The sequence below is a fragment of the Artemia sp. Qi Xiang Cuo genome, chromosome 15, assembly GCF_049724085.1.
Source record: "Artemia sp. Qi Xiang Cuo chromosome 15, ASM4972408v1, whole genome shotgun sequence".
In the NCBI taxonomy this organism is placed as follows: Eukaryota; Metazoa; Arthropoda; class Branchiopoda; order Anostraca; family Artemiidae; genus Artemia; species Artemia sp. Qi Xiang Cuo.
Genome location: NC_142808.1, coordinates 56,853,594 through 56,874,917, shown reverse-complemented (window position 1 = coordinate 56,874,917; position 21,324 = coordinate 56,853,594). Strand labels below are relative to the sequence as shown.

The following is a 21,324-nucleotide window of genomic DNA, read 5'->3' as shown; positions in this document are numbered from 1 at the left end:
ACGCTAAAGTTCGAATTTTGTTCCAATCACAAACCCCTGAATCACAAAGGCTTGTTAATTAGAATAGATAGCTCTTTTGAAAGCACTAAAAATAACTTTAGCGTAAAGGGCGAGGTGTTGACTAGGGGGCGAACCCCCTCATATACGTAATAATTTCTGTTTGTTTTAAGTTTTAATGTTGCTCCTTACTTTCATTTGAAAAAATAGTTTTTTTTATTTAAATTCTGATCGTGTTTTAAATAATGCTGGGAAATCCGGCGCCCCCTTCATAGAAATGTCCCTTTCCCAAAGGAAATATCCTCCATGGAAGGATCCTCCCCCGTAACCCCCTCCTCTGACACCCCCCCCATCCGAAAAAATCCCGCCTGAAACGTCTTTATACCTCCCACTAACCAATACTCTATGTAAACAATGGGCTAAGTTCATTACTTCCAGCCCCGGGAACTGTGGAGGACTATGTCATCCTCAAAGACATATTTATTAGATTTTCGACTATGCTGAACAAAATGGCAATCTAAAAATTTTGATTGGATGACTTTGGGGAAAAAATGAGCGTGGGAGGGGGCCTAGTTGCCCTCTATTTTTTTTTCGTCACTTAAAAATGGCACTAGAACTTTTAATTTCCGTTCGAATGATCCTTCTCACGATATTCTAGGACCACTGGATCAATACGATTATCCCTGGAAAAAAAAACAAAAAAAAAACAAATAAAAAAAAAAAAAAAAAACTAATAAACACGCATCCGTGATCTTTCTTCTGACAAACAAGGTGTGATTTTCATTAAAGTTCTATGACTTTTTGGAGGTGTTTCCCCCTTTTTTCGAAAATAAGACAAATTTTCTCAGGCACTTAACTTTTGATGGGTAAAACTAAACTTAATGAAACTTATATATTTGAAATTAGCATAACAATCTGATTCTATTGATGCATCTATGGGTATCAAAATTCCGGTTTTTAGAGTTTTGGTAACTATTGAGCCGGGTCACTCCTTACTTACAGTTCGTTACCACGAACTGTTTGACTAAGACAAGGGATTTTCCCCTTGAGGTCAGGTAAATGTGGTTTAACCACTAGCGACCAATTCGAAAGATAATTAATCATAGAACAATCATAGTTTGCTGACAGCACACAATCAAACAACAGAAACAGTGAAATAATAGGTCAGGGGAAGAAAAGAGGAATGAGCGAGGTATGAATTTGCCTTTTGGCCCAGCCCATCGTGATACATTCACACTACACTATGTTTCGCCAGCTGCAAATATTTTGCCAAAGCATTTATCCAAAGATTTAGCTCAGATCATGTTTGAATCTACTTCCTCGTCAAGTATATCGGTTTGGAAGATGAAAGTAAAAACTGCTGGAAGTCTACAAAAATTAGGAGAAGTGTATATACAAAACTTGCAAAAGCGTATTTTAACACATGCTTAATATCTCTTATTTTCTTCCAGGGGCGTCAATTCATTAGAATATAAGGTGTCAGCGCGCAAAATATACTTGTATTAAATCTAAGGGTATAGTTTTTTTTTTGGCAATTTAAATAGTGTATTGTTAATTTAAATTGAGCGTCATTTTATTAAGAGTTTCAGGCTCTTTTTCAAAATTTTAAAACTTTCTTCTCATAGTTAGAAATTACTATTCAGTTGAATCTGAATGAAAATTACTATTGTCTCATAAGTCAAGGTCAAGAGTTACTCGTTTCTTAAACATCCATTTTTTAAGTTACGTCTACAATAACATTTTTAATAGATGTACTACGTGAAATCCCACTGGAAAACATTACAATGTTGCAGCTACTGTTTCAATAGTTGCAACTAATGCTACAGATAACTGAACTGTAAAGAATTACAATTTAACATCATTACTGTAGCTCCGTGCCGACAGATAGTTTTGTCTATGCTTTATGAATAAATAAATACGCAAATTATATTATTTCTTTTAATTTTAACAAACTGACATAATGTACAATAAATTCTATAATAATTTGTACCGAATTAAATATTTTCAATTTGAAAAAAGCATAAAAATTGGGCCTGTCCGGGATTTGAACCCGGGACCTCCTGCACCCAAAGCAGGAATCATACCCCTAGACCAACAGGCCGATACAAGAACACTAAATTAAAGATTTAGTAATGAAAATGAGTTACCTAAATAGGCATATTTTGAGGCTGAAAGTCCCCCATCTGGGCCCTGCGCTCTTCGAAGTCCAAATTCAAGAAGCATAATTTTACTTCCAGCAGCTAGTCGATATCTAGCGGCATTGGTAGCAAGGAGACTGGCATAGTTGACCAAAGTTAGGAGCGTAGTTTCCAACAGTTGCGCCACGATAAGGGGTCCCTCAACTCGAATCAAAGGAACTCTTGAAGGAAAGAAAGATATTAGTAAAGTAAAGATCCGAGTAAAAAGCAAGGATACAGCTTCCATCGGAGAAACATCAAAACACTGGAAAATTCATTACAAACGTGAAACGTGTCGAGGGGTTATCCACTTTCCACCACTTGGAGTACATCCCGCAGCATCACGTATGCCAGACAGTTCTGCCATACGCCTCCCGACGTAAGTGATTTTTGAACGTTAGTGACCCCTCAAAATATTCATGAAAAAGAAAATCTTTTACAAAAAATATTTTATTTGACCCCTTGATTATGCACCTTGACAAAAGAACTTTAGTGAAGGTCTTATCCTTGAATTCAGGGGCGTTGTTGGGGGGAGGAGGGGTGAAGTTGACCCCCCCCCCCATAATGTGAAGTAGATAATTTCGGAGACCACATTGCCTTTCCAAGACGACAAATAAAAGTTCAAATAGGGATAAAATCCATTTCATTGACAATGTTTCCCAAACAGAGATAGAAATTCACAAAAAAAATACCTAATATTTCGGTCACATATGCAGTGACCGTCATCAGCAGTAAAACTAAACTAAAACAATTAAAAACAATAGTTTATATACGAAATAAAATAAAACTACATATTGTTTAATTCTCCAATTCTTTTCAAAGCAAAGGCAGAAGCTACCCTCCTTGACCTTCTCGGACCCGGTTCAATAGCGTTCAATGAAATAACGCTTGGACAAAGGTCAATTACATTGGGTGAATTGAACTTTACTCTATCAGACTTTAATAAATCATCGTAGATAGAGTTCAACCCAAATTCACCTGTGTCACGATTCAAGAAATCTTATTCTTGAAGAAGATTTTCTTTATTTCAAGAGTTTCACGAAAATTTCGCTTTAAACCCCGGTCCCTAGAAATCAATGAGACATTATCGAACAAAACAAAATGGTCTGGAAAATTGAAAATATGCTCCGAAAGGGATGAAGTAAAATCTTCAGACTAAGAATCTTGCTTTAAAGCCGATGAAATAGAATCTTTATGCTGTAATAATCTCATTTCCAAATTTTGACTAGTACGTCCCACATATGAGCTTCCGCAAGTACATGGGATCTGGTCGATCCCACTTTGTTGCTAGTCTAACTTCATTGGGGCAAGATCTGCGAGAGGTTCGCTTACTTTCTTTTAGTTATTGCAAATTTTTGCTAACATTCCGCGATGGTATCATAACACCGCTATTGTCCGAGGGCACGGTGGGACTGACATACTTTCGAATCTTTAAGAATTGCCACAAGAATTACTTGATTTACCACATTTTAAATCTTTAAAATACGATTTTTTTCTTAGACCCCTTTCCACAATTTAATCCGTATGTTGTTACAAAAAATTTAAGAGGAAAAAACGGGTTTAATTTAAATGAAGCAATGAAACAAAAACACACAAAACTTTCAATAGTAAAAATCCAAATATTTCGTTTCCACGTCCGGGAGCCTTTTTCATTGGAAAAAAAACTTCAATGAAAACGAAAATAGAAAATAAATAAAACCATCTAAAAAAACGACAACGTCTGCTCTGTAACAAAGTGAGATTTTTGTTACACTCTTTCTCATTTTGTTCTTGTTATATTACTCCACTTGTATTGTTGTATAGTAGGTCAAAAATAAATTATGAATCAAGAATTAAGCACGATCTTGTCCTATTCCCATTTATATGGGTTATTCTAATGGACTTTGTCCTAAGAAAGACGGCCAAGATAATGGATGATTACTGAATTAAATGGAAAATTAAAACTCTACCAGTCTTAGATTAGTCTTAGATGATTGAAATATCCTATATAAAATGTGAACAAAACGAATAAGTTTTTGGAGGTTTTCAGAGTTCTGACTCCAATTGCTTTGGTGCAAGTGACGGTCTAGTCTCTCTTGCGCCCGGGGCAAAATATTGACTGGCAACCCCCCTACTGTCTCCTAAAAAATTCCAGGCCAAATTTTAACAGTATTTTTATTTATTACGAAGTTATTTTCAATTTACTTTTTATTTATTATTTAAATTATTATTAATTATTTAAATTTTTGCAACCGGGGCAAGTACCCCCTCTGTTCCTCCCCGAAACCGCATCTGCCTCTTGGTGCCTCTTTTCCATTGTAGAAATTAGCTGATGAAAACGTTCACCCTGCTAGTCACTGACAGCCCCATGATTTTGCTGGAAGAAGTCTATGTGAGAAGTGGAGTTTAAGGAGAGGCTTCATAAGAAAGTTTTCTGTTACAAGATAGTTGTCTGCTTTATGGTTTCCAAGGAAATTGCAACAGACGTTTCTGAATGCAGCCAGGCTGCCTTTCCAAGTGAAATAATAAAAATAAGTCTATGTGAGAAGTGGAGTTTAAGGAGAGGCTTCATAAAAAAGTTTTCTGTTACAAGATAGTTGTCTGCTTTATGGTTTCCAAGGAAATTGCAACAGACGTTTCTGAATGCAGCCAGGCTGCCTTTCCAATTGAACTAATTAAAAGAAGTCTATGTGAGAAGTGGAGTTTAAGGAGAGGCTTCATAAAAAAGTTTTCTGTTACAAGATAGTTGTCTGCTTTTTGGTTTCCAAGGAAATTGAACAGACGTTTCTGAATGCAGCCAGGCTGCCTTTCCAAGTGAACTAATTAAAATAAGTCTATGTGAGAAGTGGAGTTTAAGGAGAGGCTTCATAAGAAAGTTTTCTGTTACAAGATAGTTGTCTGCTTTATGGTTTCCAAGGAAATTGCAACAGACGTTTCTGAATGCAGCCAGGCTGCCTTTCCAAGTGAACTAATTAAAAGAAGTCTATGTGAGAAGTGGAGTTTAAGGAGAGGCTTCATAAAAAAGTTTTCTGTTACAAGATAGTTGTCTGCTTTATGGTTTCCAAGGAAATTGAACAGACGTTTCTGAATGCAGCCAGGCTGCCTTTCCAAGTGAATTAATAAAAAAAAAGAAGTTTTTCCACAAAATAAGGTGAAAAAATTACAGATGAATGTGCACTTTCAGTTTAACATACATATGCTGATATTTGATATTTATTTGATTTATTAAAGTTATAAAATTGAAAACATTTATTTTTTATTCAGTAAAGTGCAAATTATGTTCTGGCCTTGGGAAGAAATAGGGGTTTTGAGCTCTACTCATGTTAATTCCTGCTCGTTTTGAGTTTGACTCGGTTATTTATTGTAATTTCTGTTCGTTTTGGGTTTCATTAATTTATCGATGCTGATTTGTGGTAGTTTCACGCTTGGTAGATTATTTGATCTTAATTTGAGTCCTATTTTGAATTTCCAATCAAAAAGCTCTTTTAAAATATCAATGATATTACTTGCTATAACAGAGCAGCGCTGCCTATGATATTCCTTATATGCCCTTTTAATACTTGCATGCGTATAGTTTTTTTGTTTAATTGAAATTCCACCTAAACGTTTCAACTTATAGCCATTAGTTTCATTGTTGATAGTAAACGTAAAAGTAGTATTAAAGTGTACGCATAGTGTATTTTGGCTTGTTCGAAATCCGCCATAGGATACCCTCAAAGGTATGACTTAAGAATGTAAGCCATTATTATAATATTGCTTGTTCACCCTTTTGCCAATCTACATGCTCAGAGTTTGTTTTGATTTAGTTAAACATCCGCCAAAATATTCCTAGGAAGCTTCTCCTTAATACCCTTAGCTTGCATGGGCGCCCATATGGAGGGTGGGGGGGCAGGGGGGCTCCCGCCTCCCCCTGGCTGAATGATGCTGCCTTATTTTTATATTTTTGTTCAGAGATTTCTATTATATAGCATTAAAAGTGCCAATTAGACGAGGTTTGCCCCTCCCCCCTGGAATTCAGCTTATGGGCGCCAATGTTAGCTTGTGCAGTAGCAATAATTTTAGTAGCAGTATCCACACGGCACCATTGGTTTTTTTCAACATCTCCTTCAGCACACGATAAAAGTTTCTACTTAATACCACCGACCGATTCTGAAGCATTTCTGATAGATCCTCTTGACAACCTATGTGGGCATAGTGTTTCGATTTATATCAATACAGTTTCAATATTGCCCAAAATTATCGCCTCAGTACCCTTAGGTTTATTAGCTGTAGCAGTAGAACCAGTAGTTAGCAGTAGGACTAGCGTTTAATAGTAGCAGTCTTAGCTTTATTAGTTTCGGGGTAGGTTGGGAGGGGGGGGGGGGGTAGTTGACCTCCATCAATTTTGACTCTTAAAAGGGAACTAGAACTTCCAATTTCAACCAAATGAGCCGGCTTTATAGTTTATACAACAATCCTTTCATAAGAACCTTAAATGCCCAAGAGGCATAACTTGCAACCCTTGCCCTCGGGCTCTGTATCAACCCCGAAAGCCTTGTCTTATGATCTTTGGACTATTTTGAATAAAATGACTGTCTCAAAATTTATAATGGACACTTCTCCGGAAAACACGACGCGTGTGTTTGTGTGTGTGTGTGTGAGGGGGGGGGGAGGGTTGCAGCTGCGCTCTGATCACTTTGATTCTTAAAAAGGGTACTAGAATTTCTGATTACCGATTCAATGAGTCCCCTCCAAAGCATATACGACCACCCTTTCTATAAAAACCTTATTTGCAACCCAGGCCATATATTACAACCCTTGCCCTGAGAGCTGTGGGGGAGGGGGCTGTTTTCCTCACAGCCATAATTTCTGGATCCTTCAACTACGATGAACAAAATTGTTATCTCCAAATTTTTACTGGAGGTCTTTGGGGAAATGATTGGCGTGAGGGGGGGGGCTGGTTGCTCTCAAATCACTTTTGACTCTTAAAAAGGGCACTATAACTACCAATTTAAAATAAAATGAGCCCTATCTGAATTTTATACGACCAGCCATTCTATAAAAATCTTATATACCCCAGGGCATGACTTACAACCGTATCCCCAGGGCACTAGGGGGTTGTGTCAACCCTAGAGGAATTGTTGTATGTTCTTCGGATTAATTTAAACAAAATCGCTTTATCACAGTTTCAATCAAATTTGTTTGGTGAAAAGAGGGGAAGACGGGGGAGGGGGGGTCAGTTGCACTCCATCACTTTTGTCTCTTAAAAAGGAACTAGAACTTGCAAAGTTCAATCAAGTTAGCCCTTCTGAGGTTCATGAAGCCATCCCTTCCATAAAAACCTTAAATACCCCGGGGTATAACTTACAACCCTTGCCCCCAGACACTGGAGGTTTATTTCAACTCCAAAAGCCTTTTTATAAGATATTTGGACTATTTTGAATAAAAGGGCTATCTCAAAATTTCTATTAGATTCATTTCGGGAACATGCAACCTGTGTAGGAGGAGGGGGATAGCTCCAATGACTTTGACTCTTAAAAACGGCACTAGAACTTTTGATTACTAATCCAATAAGCCCTCTGCGAAGCTTATATGACCACACTTCTATAAAACCATATATGTCCCCTGGGCATAACTTACAACCCTTGCCCTGAGGGCTGTCATTCTCAAAGATATAATTTCCGGACCTTTCAACTACGCTGAACAAGATGGCTACCTCAAAATTTTGACTGGATGTGTCTGGGCGTTGGAGGGGGTTGGCTGCCTTCCAGTCACTGTCAACTGTTAAAAAGTGCACCAGCCCCTTCAATTTCCAATCGAATGAGCCTTTTTCGATTCTTTAACGACAACTCTTCTATGCGAAGTGCCCTGGTCTAAAAAAAAATTAAAAATAAATAATACATTGTGCCAACTTTCTTTACTTTACAACTTTTTCTGTAGTTTTGATCTCAGGTACAATAATCCATCAGAAAGCTTATCCATAGCTTTGGCAAAATTTTCATAACTCCTAATTTAATATGCAATGAAGGTAGATAAATTATAATTTGAGTATCCGCTAAAGGATACGTTCTAAGAACACACTGGCTATACATGACGTTTGAAAAAAAAGACACAAAATGTACAAAAACAATGATTATTTTCAGCCAGTAAAAAAAAAAAAAAAAAAAAAAAAAAAAAAAAAAAAAAAAGACCAAAAAGCAGATATTTTGCAAGTACTTAGAGAGAGAGAAAAAAAAAAAAAAAAAAAAAAAAAAAAAAAAAAAAAACCAAGACAGAAGCAGATATATTGCAAGTACTTCCTATCCTTGATGTCCTATCCCTGAAAAAAAAAACCACCAAAATTTGGTAAACCCAAGTTAAAAACCGTACAATTTGGTAAAATTTGGTAAACCCAAGTTAACAACCGTACAATAAATATATTTTTTTGTACCTTTCTTTAATAATAAACCTTACCTTGGGAAAACAACTGTGCCTTCCGGGATTGCATACAATCTGATCTCATCAGCTGTGAGATTCTCCAAATAGTCAAAAAATTCATCTTCAATATGACCAGGCAAAGTTTCCTTAAGATACTCAATATCTATTCAAAAATGAAATGAATAAAGTATTAAAAAAAAGGTTGAATCCATTAGCCGTGAGATTCTCAAAATAGTACAAAAAAATCATCTTCGATATTACCAAGTAAAGTTTCCTTAAGGTACTCAATATTTGTTCAAAATGAAATGAAATGAATAAAGTACTATAAAAGTAGATAATATCTTAGACTGCACTTTTTTCCCATTGCAATTAACAACGAAATGAAAATATAGAAAAACGGGGATAATATTTCAAATAAAACAGTGGGAAACAACAAATGTCTTTTTGCGCCAATAACGAATTTCGGTTTCACCCCCGGAAGTATTTATCAACAGGGAAAAAAATTAAACTAAATTAAACTAAAAAAAAAGAAAAAAAAAGAGAAATCAAAACAAAACACAAACGATTAAAAACCCAAATCCTAGTAATGTCTAATACCATGCAATAACACCGAAACAAACATAAAAAGGCTTCCGGAGGTGAAGCCGAAACGTTCGAATTTTATTATTACTAGTGATAAAAAGTTACTTTTTTTGTTATCTACTAATGTTTTATTTGAAATATTATGCCCATTTTCTATATTTTCATTTCGCTTTGTTTGTGCTAAAAACTGATTTCACCAGAGTGAGATTGTCCACATAGTAAAAATACTAAAAAAATATAAAAAAAACAACTATCTTCAATATAACCAGGTAAAGTTTCCTTAGAAACATTTATTCAAGAATGAAATGAAAGAAGTATAAAAAAAGGATGGTTTCATCAGCAGTGACATTGTACAAATTTCCGTAAGGTGCCCAATAGTTATTCAAAAATGAAATGAATAAAGTTAAAAAAAAGATAAAGTTAAGTTCATATTGCAAAAATTTGTCATTCCAATATATTAGATCCTGTCTTTGCCTGCCCAGTTTGTTCAGCGTAAGAACTTAAGAGAGTGAGAAACAAGAACTTCAGATAAAGAAAAAAGAAAGTAAAGAAAGAAACATAAAAAATAAGAAAATTAAGTGAAAGGAAGTTGAGCAAAATGATTTTGAATTTTTAACAACCAATCTTGAATTCTATTGCCCAAAAAGCATTTAATTCCTAGTCGAAAAATAATTTTTTAGACCGAATTGATCGCAGGATAATTCCTCACCATTAACCACAAACAGGGTATGTATGATGCAGCCCCTTCCTCCCCTACAAGTATGCGAGAAATTGTTTTTATGTCACCAGATATTGGAGGTGGGAGGGCACAACATCGAACAAATATAATTTTGGAGATCGAGTTGGCCAGGCACGAACAAGAAAAAAAAAGCAACAAGTTTTGACAAAAAGAGGCAAATTTTAGAACGACATCCACGGCTTTACTAAGGATTATTAGAAATAAAAAAATTACGTAATTTCAGATTCGAATATTAACAGTCAAGTAGGTTATACGCATTAGTTCATAGCAAGAATCACTTTTTAGACCAAAATTATCAAACATGGCGAAAAAAATTGACCCACATTAATGGCCTAGCTGAAGTGCCAAGGTTTAGCTCAGAAAATAAGAGAATTAGAATTAGATTAGAAAAATTTAAAATTCTGAATTAATTATGCTAGTTAATTACAATATAGAATTAACTGGAAGACATTAGAATTAAACTAAAAAGGACAGCCAGAATAACTTTCGAGACCGAATTGACAAGGTATGGTGAAGAAAATATCCGATATTCAAGGCCTGTCTTTAGTGCGAAGATTTAGTTTAGAAACTAAATAAAATTAGAAATTAGCATTAAATTGGAAGAAATTAGAATTGACTAATTAGAATTTTTAACTAATTATATTAATTGGTTAGACTTTAGAATTAGTTAGAAGAAATCATAATTAAATCCGAAAGAAAATAAGTTTCAATTTTTAGGTCAAATTAGACATGGCGAAGAAAAATATCCGATATTTGTTGCCTGTTTTTAGTGCAAAGATTTAGTTCAAAAACCAAAGAAAACAAAGATTTAGCATTAAATTGGAAGAAATTAGAATTGAATGGATTGATTAATTATAATTTTAAACTAATTATATTAATTGATTAGACTTAGGAACAATTAGAAGAAATTAAATCAGAAATAAAAACAATTTTTATTTTGAGATCGAATTAGACATGGTGAAGTAAAATATCCGAAATTGAAATGTCCAGAAATTTTTTTAATGGCATTAAAGTTAAAGATACAAGAGCTAATTAGAAACGGGTGACACACTTATTAGAAACACGCTTTTTGGCATAAGGCTTTATAGTCTAGTGGAAGCAAGTCTTTGGTGTGACCGTGGTAACATAGTTTGATCAACTAGAATTTATAATAAATTAGATAAATAATCAGAATTTAGAATTAATAAGAGCAAATTATAATTCAATCAGAAAGAAAACCAAGAATCTTTCTCGAGACCAAAATAGACATGAAAAAAAAAAAAAAAAAAAAAAAAAAAAAAAAATACAACTCCGGTGTCCACGGCCTATCTTTAGTGCTAAGGTCTATTTCAGCAAGTTAGCGACGTTTTATATACATATTAAATAAAATAAAAGGTTTTTCAACTAAAAATGAGGAGCAGCGTTAAAACTTAAAAAAAAAAACATAAATTATTCCAAATATGCGGGGGTGCCTCTTTCTCAACCCTCGCTCTATACGTTAAAGTCTTGAAGTTCTTTAAATATACATCTCATTCCAATTCAACGGCTCCTGAGTTTGAGCGGTCTTTCTTGAAAAATTGTGACAAAAAGTTAAACTTAAGCGTAAAGAGCGAGGATTGAGGAAGGGGAAAAAATAACACAGTTGGCTTTGATATTGGTCCAGATCCAACTACTGTCATAGGCCAGCCTGATTGTTCAACATAACAATTAAATTTCTTATAGTTAAATAATTCTCTCTTAAATAGCTAATTTATGTAAATATTTATAATGAGATTATATAAATAGATAATAATAAGAGTTTGATTATTCAGTATAATGATTCACCATAATCGAATGGTGTTCAAGTTCACCTTAGCAATGGAAATTCAGGCCAACGGTGTGAATTACGATGTGAATTTAATTTTGACGGGACCTGTGTCACGTTAACCTGAGGTTGAATAAAAAAAATTAGCCATTTAGAAGAAAATGAACCATAATAAAATCCCTACTAAATAGAACTAATAACCAAATAACCTGCATAGATTTGACATAGCAGAAATTTTTAGAAGCTTCTTTTTGCTGTGACATGGTTGAGGCAAGGTTTGCCAGGCAGAGGGGATTTATTCAACATATGGATCACAGGATCCCATAACTCAGATGATAATTATGAAAGATAGGGTATGAAGAGGAGTGATGAGCCTAAACTGTTTGAATTGATTCAGTTATACCATGTATAACATTAAAAAAAATAGTAAAAATCGGAAATTGAGTCTTTGAAAAAATAGTAAAAATCGGAAATTGAGTCTTCGGAAAAATAGGAAAAATTCAGTCTTCGGAAATGGGGAATTCATACGCTAGGTTTTTAACAACAGCGGGCACAAAAAATAAAATAAAAATAAATAAATAAAAAGTGCATAAAAGATCATCAAATAATAACTAAAAACTTTGGTACAAAAGAGCCTAAGAAGGGGTGACTTTTCTTTGAAGGTATAACTGTCTTTAAGAAACACCAAATTGTTAATATATGAATTTTTACAAACGAGAAGTGTTGCCAAATTTAATTATTTAGTTTTGCTTTACACGAGTCAACGTGGCGAAAATTCCAAAAACGGAGTACTAATCTAAAAATTATAACACTATCATCGTCATTACTCTAAAATGCTAAAAATTTACAAACCAAATGATACATTTAAAAATACTTAAATATATCAATTTTTCCTGATAGCAACAAAAATATATTATTTATAATATTATTATTATTAAATATATATTAATAATAATTACGTATTATTTTATAATTATATAACTATAATTACAAACTAATTATAATTATATGATTATATATTATTGTTAAATATATATTATATAAAAAATTATATATTATTTATAATATTAATTTATTTATTCATATACATATATTATTTGTTACTCTCGTAATTCCCTTTTCTGTTCTTTCTAATTTACTCTTTCCACAGTTTTTTATATATTATGGTATTCAAGGACCGAGAGTAATTTGCTGGTTTCTTCCCCTTAGTTTGCTTTACCAGGAAAAACATATATTTCCCCGAGTCTATTTTATTATTTTCCGGGTGTATTTTCTTTATCTATTTTATTTAATTAAAATTGTAAGTTGAATTTTATCCATTTTTTTAACATTTCTATTTTATTATTTCCCGAGTCTGTTCTATTATGTATCTCCTTTCTCAAACGGAAAAATTATGAAGAAAATTTTTGAACTAAGAATTAAATACTTTCTGAGATCTAAATACTACTAAGGTTTCTAAATACTTTGAATACTTTCTAAGTAAATACCTTTTTTAAATACTTGAATGCTTTGAAAACGTTATAATTTGAATACTCTTTAAAATTTAAACACTTCTGGTTAAGCATCTACCTCTTCTGTTTTTTACTGTCTGTGAGATGTCTTGTTTTCTAGTTGTCATACATTTTTTGTTTGTCGAACAAAAATTGGGCGAAAATTAGTCGAAAAAAAGCCAGAATAATGAAAGGCACCAAGTAGCATGGGCACTTCAAAAGGCTCTGAGTGTTTCCAATACTACATGTTTTCAAGAAGAATTGGCTATGAATAGGTTTAGAGACTCGTTCAAAATGATCGTATATTAAGCAATAAGTTGTACGAAAACTGTGATTCGATCTCTCTTTCAATCCAAAAGCTAACACTAGAGGGAAGGAAGGGGGTGTAGTGGGGCTAAATGTTATCTATATCTGAATTTTTAAGTGTTGGGGATCAGATCAAAGGCTTAGTCTCAATGAGCTTCAACACAGTCACTTGTTAAGAAAAGAAGAATGTAGAGGACTAGAAGGAGGTTAAGTGCAAAAAAAATCATGTCAAAAAAAAAAAAAAAAAAAAAAAAAAATCAAACCCCGTCAGATGACAAGCATAAAAAAATAACAAAAACAAAATAAATAACATGTCTTAGTCCGAGAACCCCTTTTATTATAAAAAAAAACAAAAAAAAAACAAAAAACAAAAAAACAATTGACTATAAACTGCAAAGGATCACAGAAAAAAAAAAAGTTGCCTCTCGTTCCTAGCCTCAACAAAAATTATAAATCCCCTTATTTTTACTTTCAGTAAAAAATAGACTTACCACTTTTGGAAAACGAAAAATTCCTCAAAAATTTGAGACACTCCTCAAGCCCAGCAAAAATAGTGAATTCTCCGTTAAAAGGATTCTTTCTGAAGAACAAGTCAAAAACTGCATTTTCATTTCGCTTTCCCGCTTTCCAATAAGCATACGCCATCGTTATTTGGTATAAATCTAAAAAAAAAATCAGTAAGATTAGTCATTCTTAACCTACAGATTGCATAGCCAGAGATTGGAGACGATCACAAATATTAAACGATCTTTCGTTTACTCTTCAATATAATTCAATTAATTATATGTAAAAATATAATAATAAAATTCAAGTACCAAGGACATTGAAAACTAATCTGCTGGATTGGTTAAGTGGAACTTAGACAACTGAAAAATCCGGAATTCGATTTTTAGCAAAAAAAAACTCCATATTCGGCTTTGGTAGTAGTGGGCGCCATATGAATAAACATGAGTGAAAATCAGCAAAAATATAGCTAAAAACATTTGGCACTAAACAGCATAAGAAGCTGCAGATTAATTTAACGATTGTCATCGCATTGATTAAAATGTATCTTTCCTAAGCATAATAATATCTTTTGCGGCGTAATTGTCCTTGGGAATCAAAGATTGCTTGAATTTTTAAGCGCGGAAATTATTGTCAAAATTAACTAATTAGTTTTGCCACGGTTCAATGTGGCAACACTGACGAAAATGTATATTCCCAAAAGATCTCTAAAATTAAAAAGCAAACAAAAGAAAAAACTTAATTTTCATATATTATATTACATACTTTTTACATACTATATTATATTACATACTATATTATATTTCATGTATTATATATTATAATACATACATTAAAATTACATACTATTACATACAACATACTTTTTTATATTACATACTTTTTACATATTATATTATATTACATACTATATTATATTTCATGTATTATATATTATAATACATACATTAAAACAATTAACTTTTTATGCTGATTCCAAATATATAAAGTTCATTAAGTTTGAATTTTTAATTATTTAACTTAAAAACCCATCTAAAGTTATGATCTTGAAAAAATTTGCCTAATTTTCGGAAAAAGGGAAAAAACACTAGCAAAAAGTCAAGCAATCTAATTGAAAATTGCATCATCAGATTCAGACCATCAGAGAACCCTACTGTAAAGGTTTCAAGCTCCTTTATGCAAAAATGTAAAAATATATATATATATATATATATATATATATATATATATATATATATATATATATATATATATATATATATATATATATATATTAACTAAGATGTCCCCATTGGTGTACATAAATATGTGCAAGGGGATTCGTCCTTGATGAGGTTCAACGTCTTATTTAGAGGATACGAATTTTGAAAAGAGTAAAAAAGTCAAACGGATATAAACAATGTGAAGAACGACGGAGGTCTACAAGCCAGGGGCGGATCCAGTGGGACCTGAGGAACCCTGGGCCCCAAAGATTTTTTCTGGCACTCTCATTCTTTACTTTTTTTCACTCTTTTTTTAGAATAAATTTGTCAATTTTTGGAGCCTTTGTCACATCCCCCTCCCAAGATTTTGCTATAGATCCCTCCCCCTGCTCAAAACCTTCAAAGGTAAAACGCTAAGTTAATAAATTCAGCTTCTGAGTGGCTCACACCAGAAATATGTCTTCATTATTGTTCTATATATAATATAGAATAAGTAAAATACAGTAAGTATAAGGGGAAAAGGTAAAACATAATATATCAGTCTCTTTTCTTTTTTGCTGAAAATATGAGAAGCATCTTTTTCCATACTGCAATGTTTCTTGTAATTAAATTTAAAAAAAAAACAAGTTTTTTCAACTGAAAATAAGGAGCAACATTAAAACTTAAAATGAACAGAAATTATTACGTATATGAGGGGGTTAGCCCCCTCCTCAACACCTCACTCTTCACGCTAAAGTGTTTTAGTACTTTAAAAATCCTTCTTATTATTCTAATTAAACAAACGTTTATATTCTAACTAATATTAATTAAAAATATAATCTAACACTATAAATTAATATAATCTAATTAATATTCTAATTAAATATGTGTTTCAATAGTCGTTCTTAAAGAATTGGGACAAAATTTAAACTTTAGCGTAAAGAGCGAGGTGTCGAGGAGGAGGAAGCCCCTCATGTACATAATAATTTCTCTGATATGCTGAATCTGACAGTGTAATTTTCATTATGATTCTTCAACTTTTAGGAGTTGTTTCCACCTTTTTCAAAAATCAGGCAAATTTTCTCAGGCTTGCAGCTTTTGATAGATAAGACTAAAGTTAATGAAACGTGTATACTTGGAATCGGCATAATAATGTGATTATTTTGATATATCTCTTGGTATCAAAATTCCATTTTTTTTTAGAGTTTTGGTTACTATTGAGCTGGGTTGCTTCTTACTAACAGTTTGTTACCACAAACTGTTATATCCATTATATGTGTGGAAATGAAAATGTGAGAAAACGCTTTTTCATCCTGCAACAATAATGCCCATTTGAAGTAAAAAAAAGGATCAAAAATGAGAGAATGAAAAATAGAAAATAAAAATAGAAAAAGAGTATGAAAAAATTTATTTTTTCATACTGAAATGTTATTTGTTATCTGTTTGAAACAAGAAGAATGAGAGAATAGGAAAATAAAAAAAGTCTTTTTCTTTGTATTACAATTTTATCTGTTTTTTTATTGCTTCAGGGTCGACACAAAATCTCTTACCTGTTAAAAGAGGCTGCACAATATTGTTTTGCCACAGGTGATCATTGCTAATAACTTCTTTGGAATTCATTGCTGAAAATGAACAATAATGATTATCAAATTACCAGTGATTATTATCAAACAAGGCATAATATACTGAGCAACTATATCAACCCAAAGGGGATGAGAGAGTCATAAGAGAAGACTTGAGGAAATTGGAAGATTATGGAATGTAATACAGAGCTAGCACATATTAGATGGAGGAGGGTGAACAGCTGTGCTAGCTTCAGACGACGTGGTTCTACGAGTTGCTAGTAGTATTAGGCCTGCTTCTCCCACTACACTGATTGCTATATAGAACATTTGATGAACAAGGGCTTTAATTTTGGGCTAGAAAATTCCTCTTGTATATTTTATATCTTTTCTGAAAAAAGTATATAAACCCAATGCCCGCTCCTCAGGGATGCCTATTCACCAAGATTTAGAGGGGGAGAAAATTTTTTTTCTCAACAAAAATACTTGAAAAAGACAATTTTCCAAATCTAGGGGATAAATGCCCCCTTCCCCATGATTGACGCCCTTGTTACTTCTATTAAAGCTTGTAATATTCTACCTGAATGTATAGTTTGTATAATTTGACATATGGTGAATTGATTTCTGCTTGGCATTAAGAGGCCCAGAATTTGGTCCCAGCTGCTATTAGGCTGACAGGGAAGAGGACTCAATGGTTAATAAATCAACCTGAAACATCTATGGGTGACTTATGCAACAAAAATGGCCCAAGAGGAACTAGACATCAAGCATGACTTGACTCACTCATTTTCTCAGCAAGGTTCTAACCTCCAATTACATTTATCCTGAACAAATCAGGATTCAACTTCAAATGAAAAATACCTCCATATTCAGTCATGCAGCTTTTGGTAGCAATAGGTACCAAATTTGAAAAAAAAGAGTGAAAAAATAAGCTAAAAATAAATGGTGCCCAGGGGTGTAGCTTTTATTTTGAGTTTGGAGGGAGGGGGGGGGGTATAAAGAATATACAAACAAATCTGTCAAGTGTGCCAACAAAAGTGGAAACATAAGCTAAATCAAACTAAAAACAAAAGCTAAATTTGCCAGATTGTTAATGTTCAAATTTGTATTGACAAAAAGCACTGGGAAATCAAATTATACTTTAGCTAACTTATTTTAATGATTCAATGACAAAAATTTGAAATGCCCTAAAAACTTCCTAACTTCTAAGCAATCAGAAGCAAAATCTTAGAAAACTGTGATTTTTATGAACAGATGGACTTAAGATAGGTCTAAAGGGACAAAATTGCTTTTATTTTAATGTAATTAGTATTTCAAGAATTTGGAATATAAAGTAGTGAATTCTAGATTAGTCTTTTGATTCAGACTCATTACATACTTCATGCTTAGTCACTTGGATTTCTTTAGTTTTTGGAAAACAAGCAGTATAACATCAATTACAATCTTCTTTCCTTTCCCTGGGCAATGTGTGTCCTCCAAGGGCAATGGGTGTCCTCCTTGGAGGATAGTCCTCCAAGGGCAATGGGTGCAATAAACAGTTTCTGTCTGGGATCCTACATTTGAGGCCACATTTTCTTTTGTAACTAGAATCATTGATGCAAAGCTTAAACTTTCTCATCACAAATTTGAAAGTTTCACCTTAATTCACTGAAAGCTACCAGAAACATAGGTTGGCAGCTGATTCAATTTTTTGGTCACTCTGCAAGAGAAGTGTTCTGAAAGCTACCAGATGTAAAACTTGTAAGCATGGTGCCTTGTTGACAGGTAAGCAGTAATATTTCAAATCAACATAGGAATGTATTATTAAAGCTATATCAGGGACCATTAGGGGGGTCCCTTTAAAAAAAAAAAAAAAAACAAGAAAAAAAAAACATCCAGCCCTTCCTAAATTTTGAAGAACTTTGTCCCTCTATATTTTTGTAAATTGATACAATTTGGGGTGTAACCAAAAACATAATTAACAGAGATGAAAGTGCATACATCACCTAATACCTTTTTTATGCTCTTTCATGCTTCAATAATTGCTTCTGGGGAAATTACATCTTGAGTGCTTAAAAGGCTGAAAACAGCCTACATTAGCCAAAAGTTTAAAATATATTTCTAAAAGACTGGTTAGTGACAAAAAAAATTGTCATTTGTAGCTGATTAAAAATGGTAATTACCAGTGGTGTCATTTCAGGGGGGGGGAGGCAGTTGCCCCCTAATAATTTGGAGAAAAAATTACTATATAGCTTATGCCCCTTGCCTCTCTGGACTTAGACCCCTCTTGCCCCCCCCCAATAAAAATGCTACAGCTGGTAATTATTATGCCCCTGATAATTATTATTTTCAATTCTAAAATTTTTTGTAGGAAAACAAATTTGCAGAAATTTTTAAAAAGAGCCAGAAGTCCCTCAAAAGTAACATCATTTTTGAGGGGTTTCAGGCTCTTTTAAAAAATTCTTGCAATTTTGTTTTCAAAATAACAATTACGTTTCCTGAGTCAGCTAAAGATGGCAATTTTTTCTCACTAGACACTCTTTTTAGAAGTATATTTTAAAACTGCTAGTTGTTTTACTTTTAGGTCCTCATTAAGGACTTCAAATGTAATTTCTCTCAGAAGCAATTATTGAAGCACAAAAGAGCATAAGAAAAGGCACCAAGTGATATATTGGACATCCACCACATGGCTAATATGGGAATAAAGTTCATTTGTGATGCAAATGGATGTTATATTTAGATTGAGGATGCAATTCTAGGTATATATTTACACATTAGGGAGGTGGGGGTATATACTCTGTGAATATATAGGCTCTAAGAAATTCATGAATTTCTTGGAATAAACAAGGAAAGAAGTGAAGATAAAGGCTCTTTCCCCCTGCAAAATATGTTAGCTAAGATTATTCTACATATTATGGAATAAGAATTGTTTTCTTAATATGTTTCCTTTTGTCCAGCTGGACTCCTAGGCTTAAAATACTGGTTGGCCAATTTAAAGAGTTGTATATATATACACTGTCAAGTTAGCCATCTGGTGGTATCCCCCCTGCCCCCCTTATAGGCACCTATGCTAGCAAGGTTTTCAACACCAAAGGACAATTTCAGTTTGTATCTTAGTAAATATTTACCAAAACCTGTATCTCCCTCTATAGGCTACTATCAATTCCATTATAGGCTATGAGGAAATAACCTTCTTTTAGTATTTACTCAGAGATTGCACAAGGAGAAAGCTGAAGTCTAGCCCCCCCCCCTGCTAGACCACTGATTAAAAGGATTGACAGTGGTTAAGCTAGCCTATAGCCTAATATTTAGAAAGGGTATCAAATGGTATTATAGGCTAGGCTATGTTACTTTTTTCTATCCGATTTCTGCCTTACAGCATAAATATACAGATAACAATGGAAAAAACTAGTCTAAACCTTTTGGGTCTTCAGTCTATGTAGCCTAGCCTGCCTCTCCTTAGCTTTCAACCAAATTACAAGCACACAGTTAGAGATAAGAGATTTAGGCTACTGGGCATGGCCTTCACAAGCTGACTAGCGCAAGCTTATAGGCTACGACAGGAGAATGGACAACTAGTAAGGTTGTGCAACAAAAACGCATTAATATAACCTGGCCTAGGCCCAAATAAAGGTTAAAATATCAGTTAGGCTTAGCATATAAGTTCATCATATCAATTATTGAGCACTTAATAGTTCATCAATTACAAGCCAAAACTAATTTAGTCAAGTATCTTACTTCACAATATCCAAATATTTTCATCAGAATTTTGAACAAAATTCAAACGATTTTATTCTTTATCTTCAAAAGAAAGTTCGCAATGATCTTGAGGACGAACGGGGCAAAACTAAAATAAAATTATTCTCCCTGGGAATATTTCCCTTGACTTATTTGTGTCCAATAGGAGGCGGTAGTATCACCAATCTCACTTTTGTACCTACTTTTAGGCTCGATAAAAGGTTCCCAGATATCCCATGAAAGGAATCAAAGGGTAATGACGTCCTCGTAACGGCATAAAATAGGGTATAACAACCTAATTTGGTTTTTGAACAAGGTTCAGAGACCTAACATAGATTTTGGAAAGACGTTTTAAGAAGTTTAATATCTGTAATTTCCTTATTCTTTACAAGTCCCTCATTAATTTTTAAGTAGAAAATTACTCCACAAATTGGTTTCTAATTAATATTAGTGGTAAACATAAAGTAGAAAATATAGAACAATATAGAGGAGGGGCAAGTCAGAAGGTACATCGAATTTATGCTAATAAAATCATTTCATAGCGATTATTTTGGTTCAGTCATATTCTTTTCTTTCAAATTCAGACATTATCCTACAACATGGCACTATTAAATTAAAACTTATCCTACTAAACCAAAATATCGACGAGCCCCCATTTTGTTTATAGTGATACTGGAAAGTGGAATAGCCTGCTTCCAGTGGCGGTAGGATCATTCTAAACCACCCTAAGTATTTAAGCATAGATTGTTCAGTATGCCATTCCATTTAAATTAGTTAACTGCCGAGTAGGCTGTCAAATGATAAATAAAAGTTCAAATAGGGATAAAATCCTTTTAATAGACAGTGTTTTTTATAACAGTGATAGAAATTCACAAAAATACCAGATATTTCGGTCACATATACAGTGACCG

General features: G+C 33.3%; 1 protein-coding gene and 1 non-coding gene across 8 annotated transcripts in view; both read right to left on the bottom strand.

Annotated features, from left to right (window-relative positions):
- Naprt (nicotinate phosphoribosyltransferase) overlaps nt 1-20,533 on the bottom strand; it is an 84,470-nt gene extending 63,937 nt beyond the window's left edge. For 6 of the 7 annotated variants that reach the window (XM_089100923.1, XM_089100929.1, XM_089100925.1 and 3 more), the window contains exons 1-5: nt 20,414-20,533; nt 16,685-16,756; nt 13,941-14,111; nt 8,586-8,712; nt 2,145-2,356 (exon numbers count right to left, since the gene is read on the bottom strand). In XM_089100923.1, coding sequence (XP_088957049.1) covers nt 2,145-2,356; nt 8,586-8,712; nt 13,941-14,111; nt 16,685-16,754 — 580 coding nt within the window. In that variant the 5' untranslated portion in view covers nt 16,755-16,756; nt 20,414-20,533. Of the gene's footprint in view, nt 1-2,144; nt 2,357-8,585; nt 8,713-13,940; nt 14,112-16,684; nt 16,757-20,287; nt 20,307-20,413 lie in introns of those variants that run through there. The other variant, XM_089100924.1, reaches the window with a different exon arrangement.
- Nucleotides 2,027-2,098, bottom strand: TRNAP-UGG (transfer RNA proline (anticodon UGG)). The gene has a single exon. It is a non-coding gene; the product is annotated as a tRNA-Pro (tRNA).
- Nucleotides 20,534-21,324: the final 791 nt, after the last annotated feature.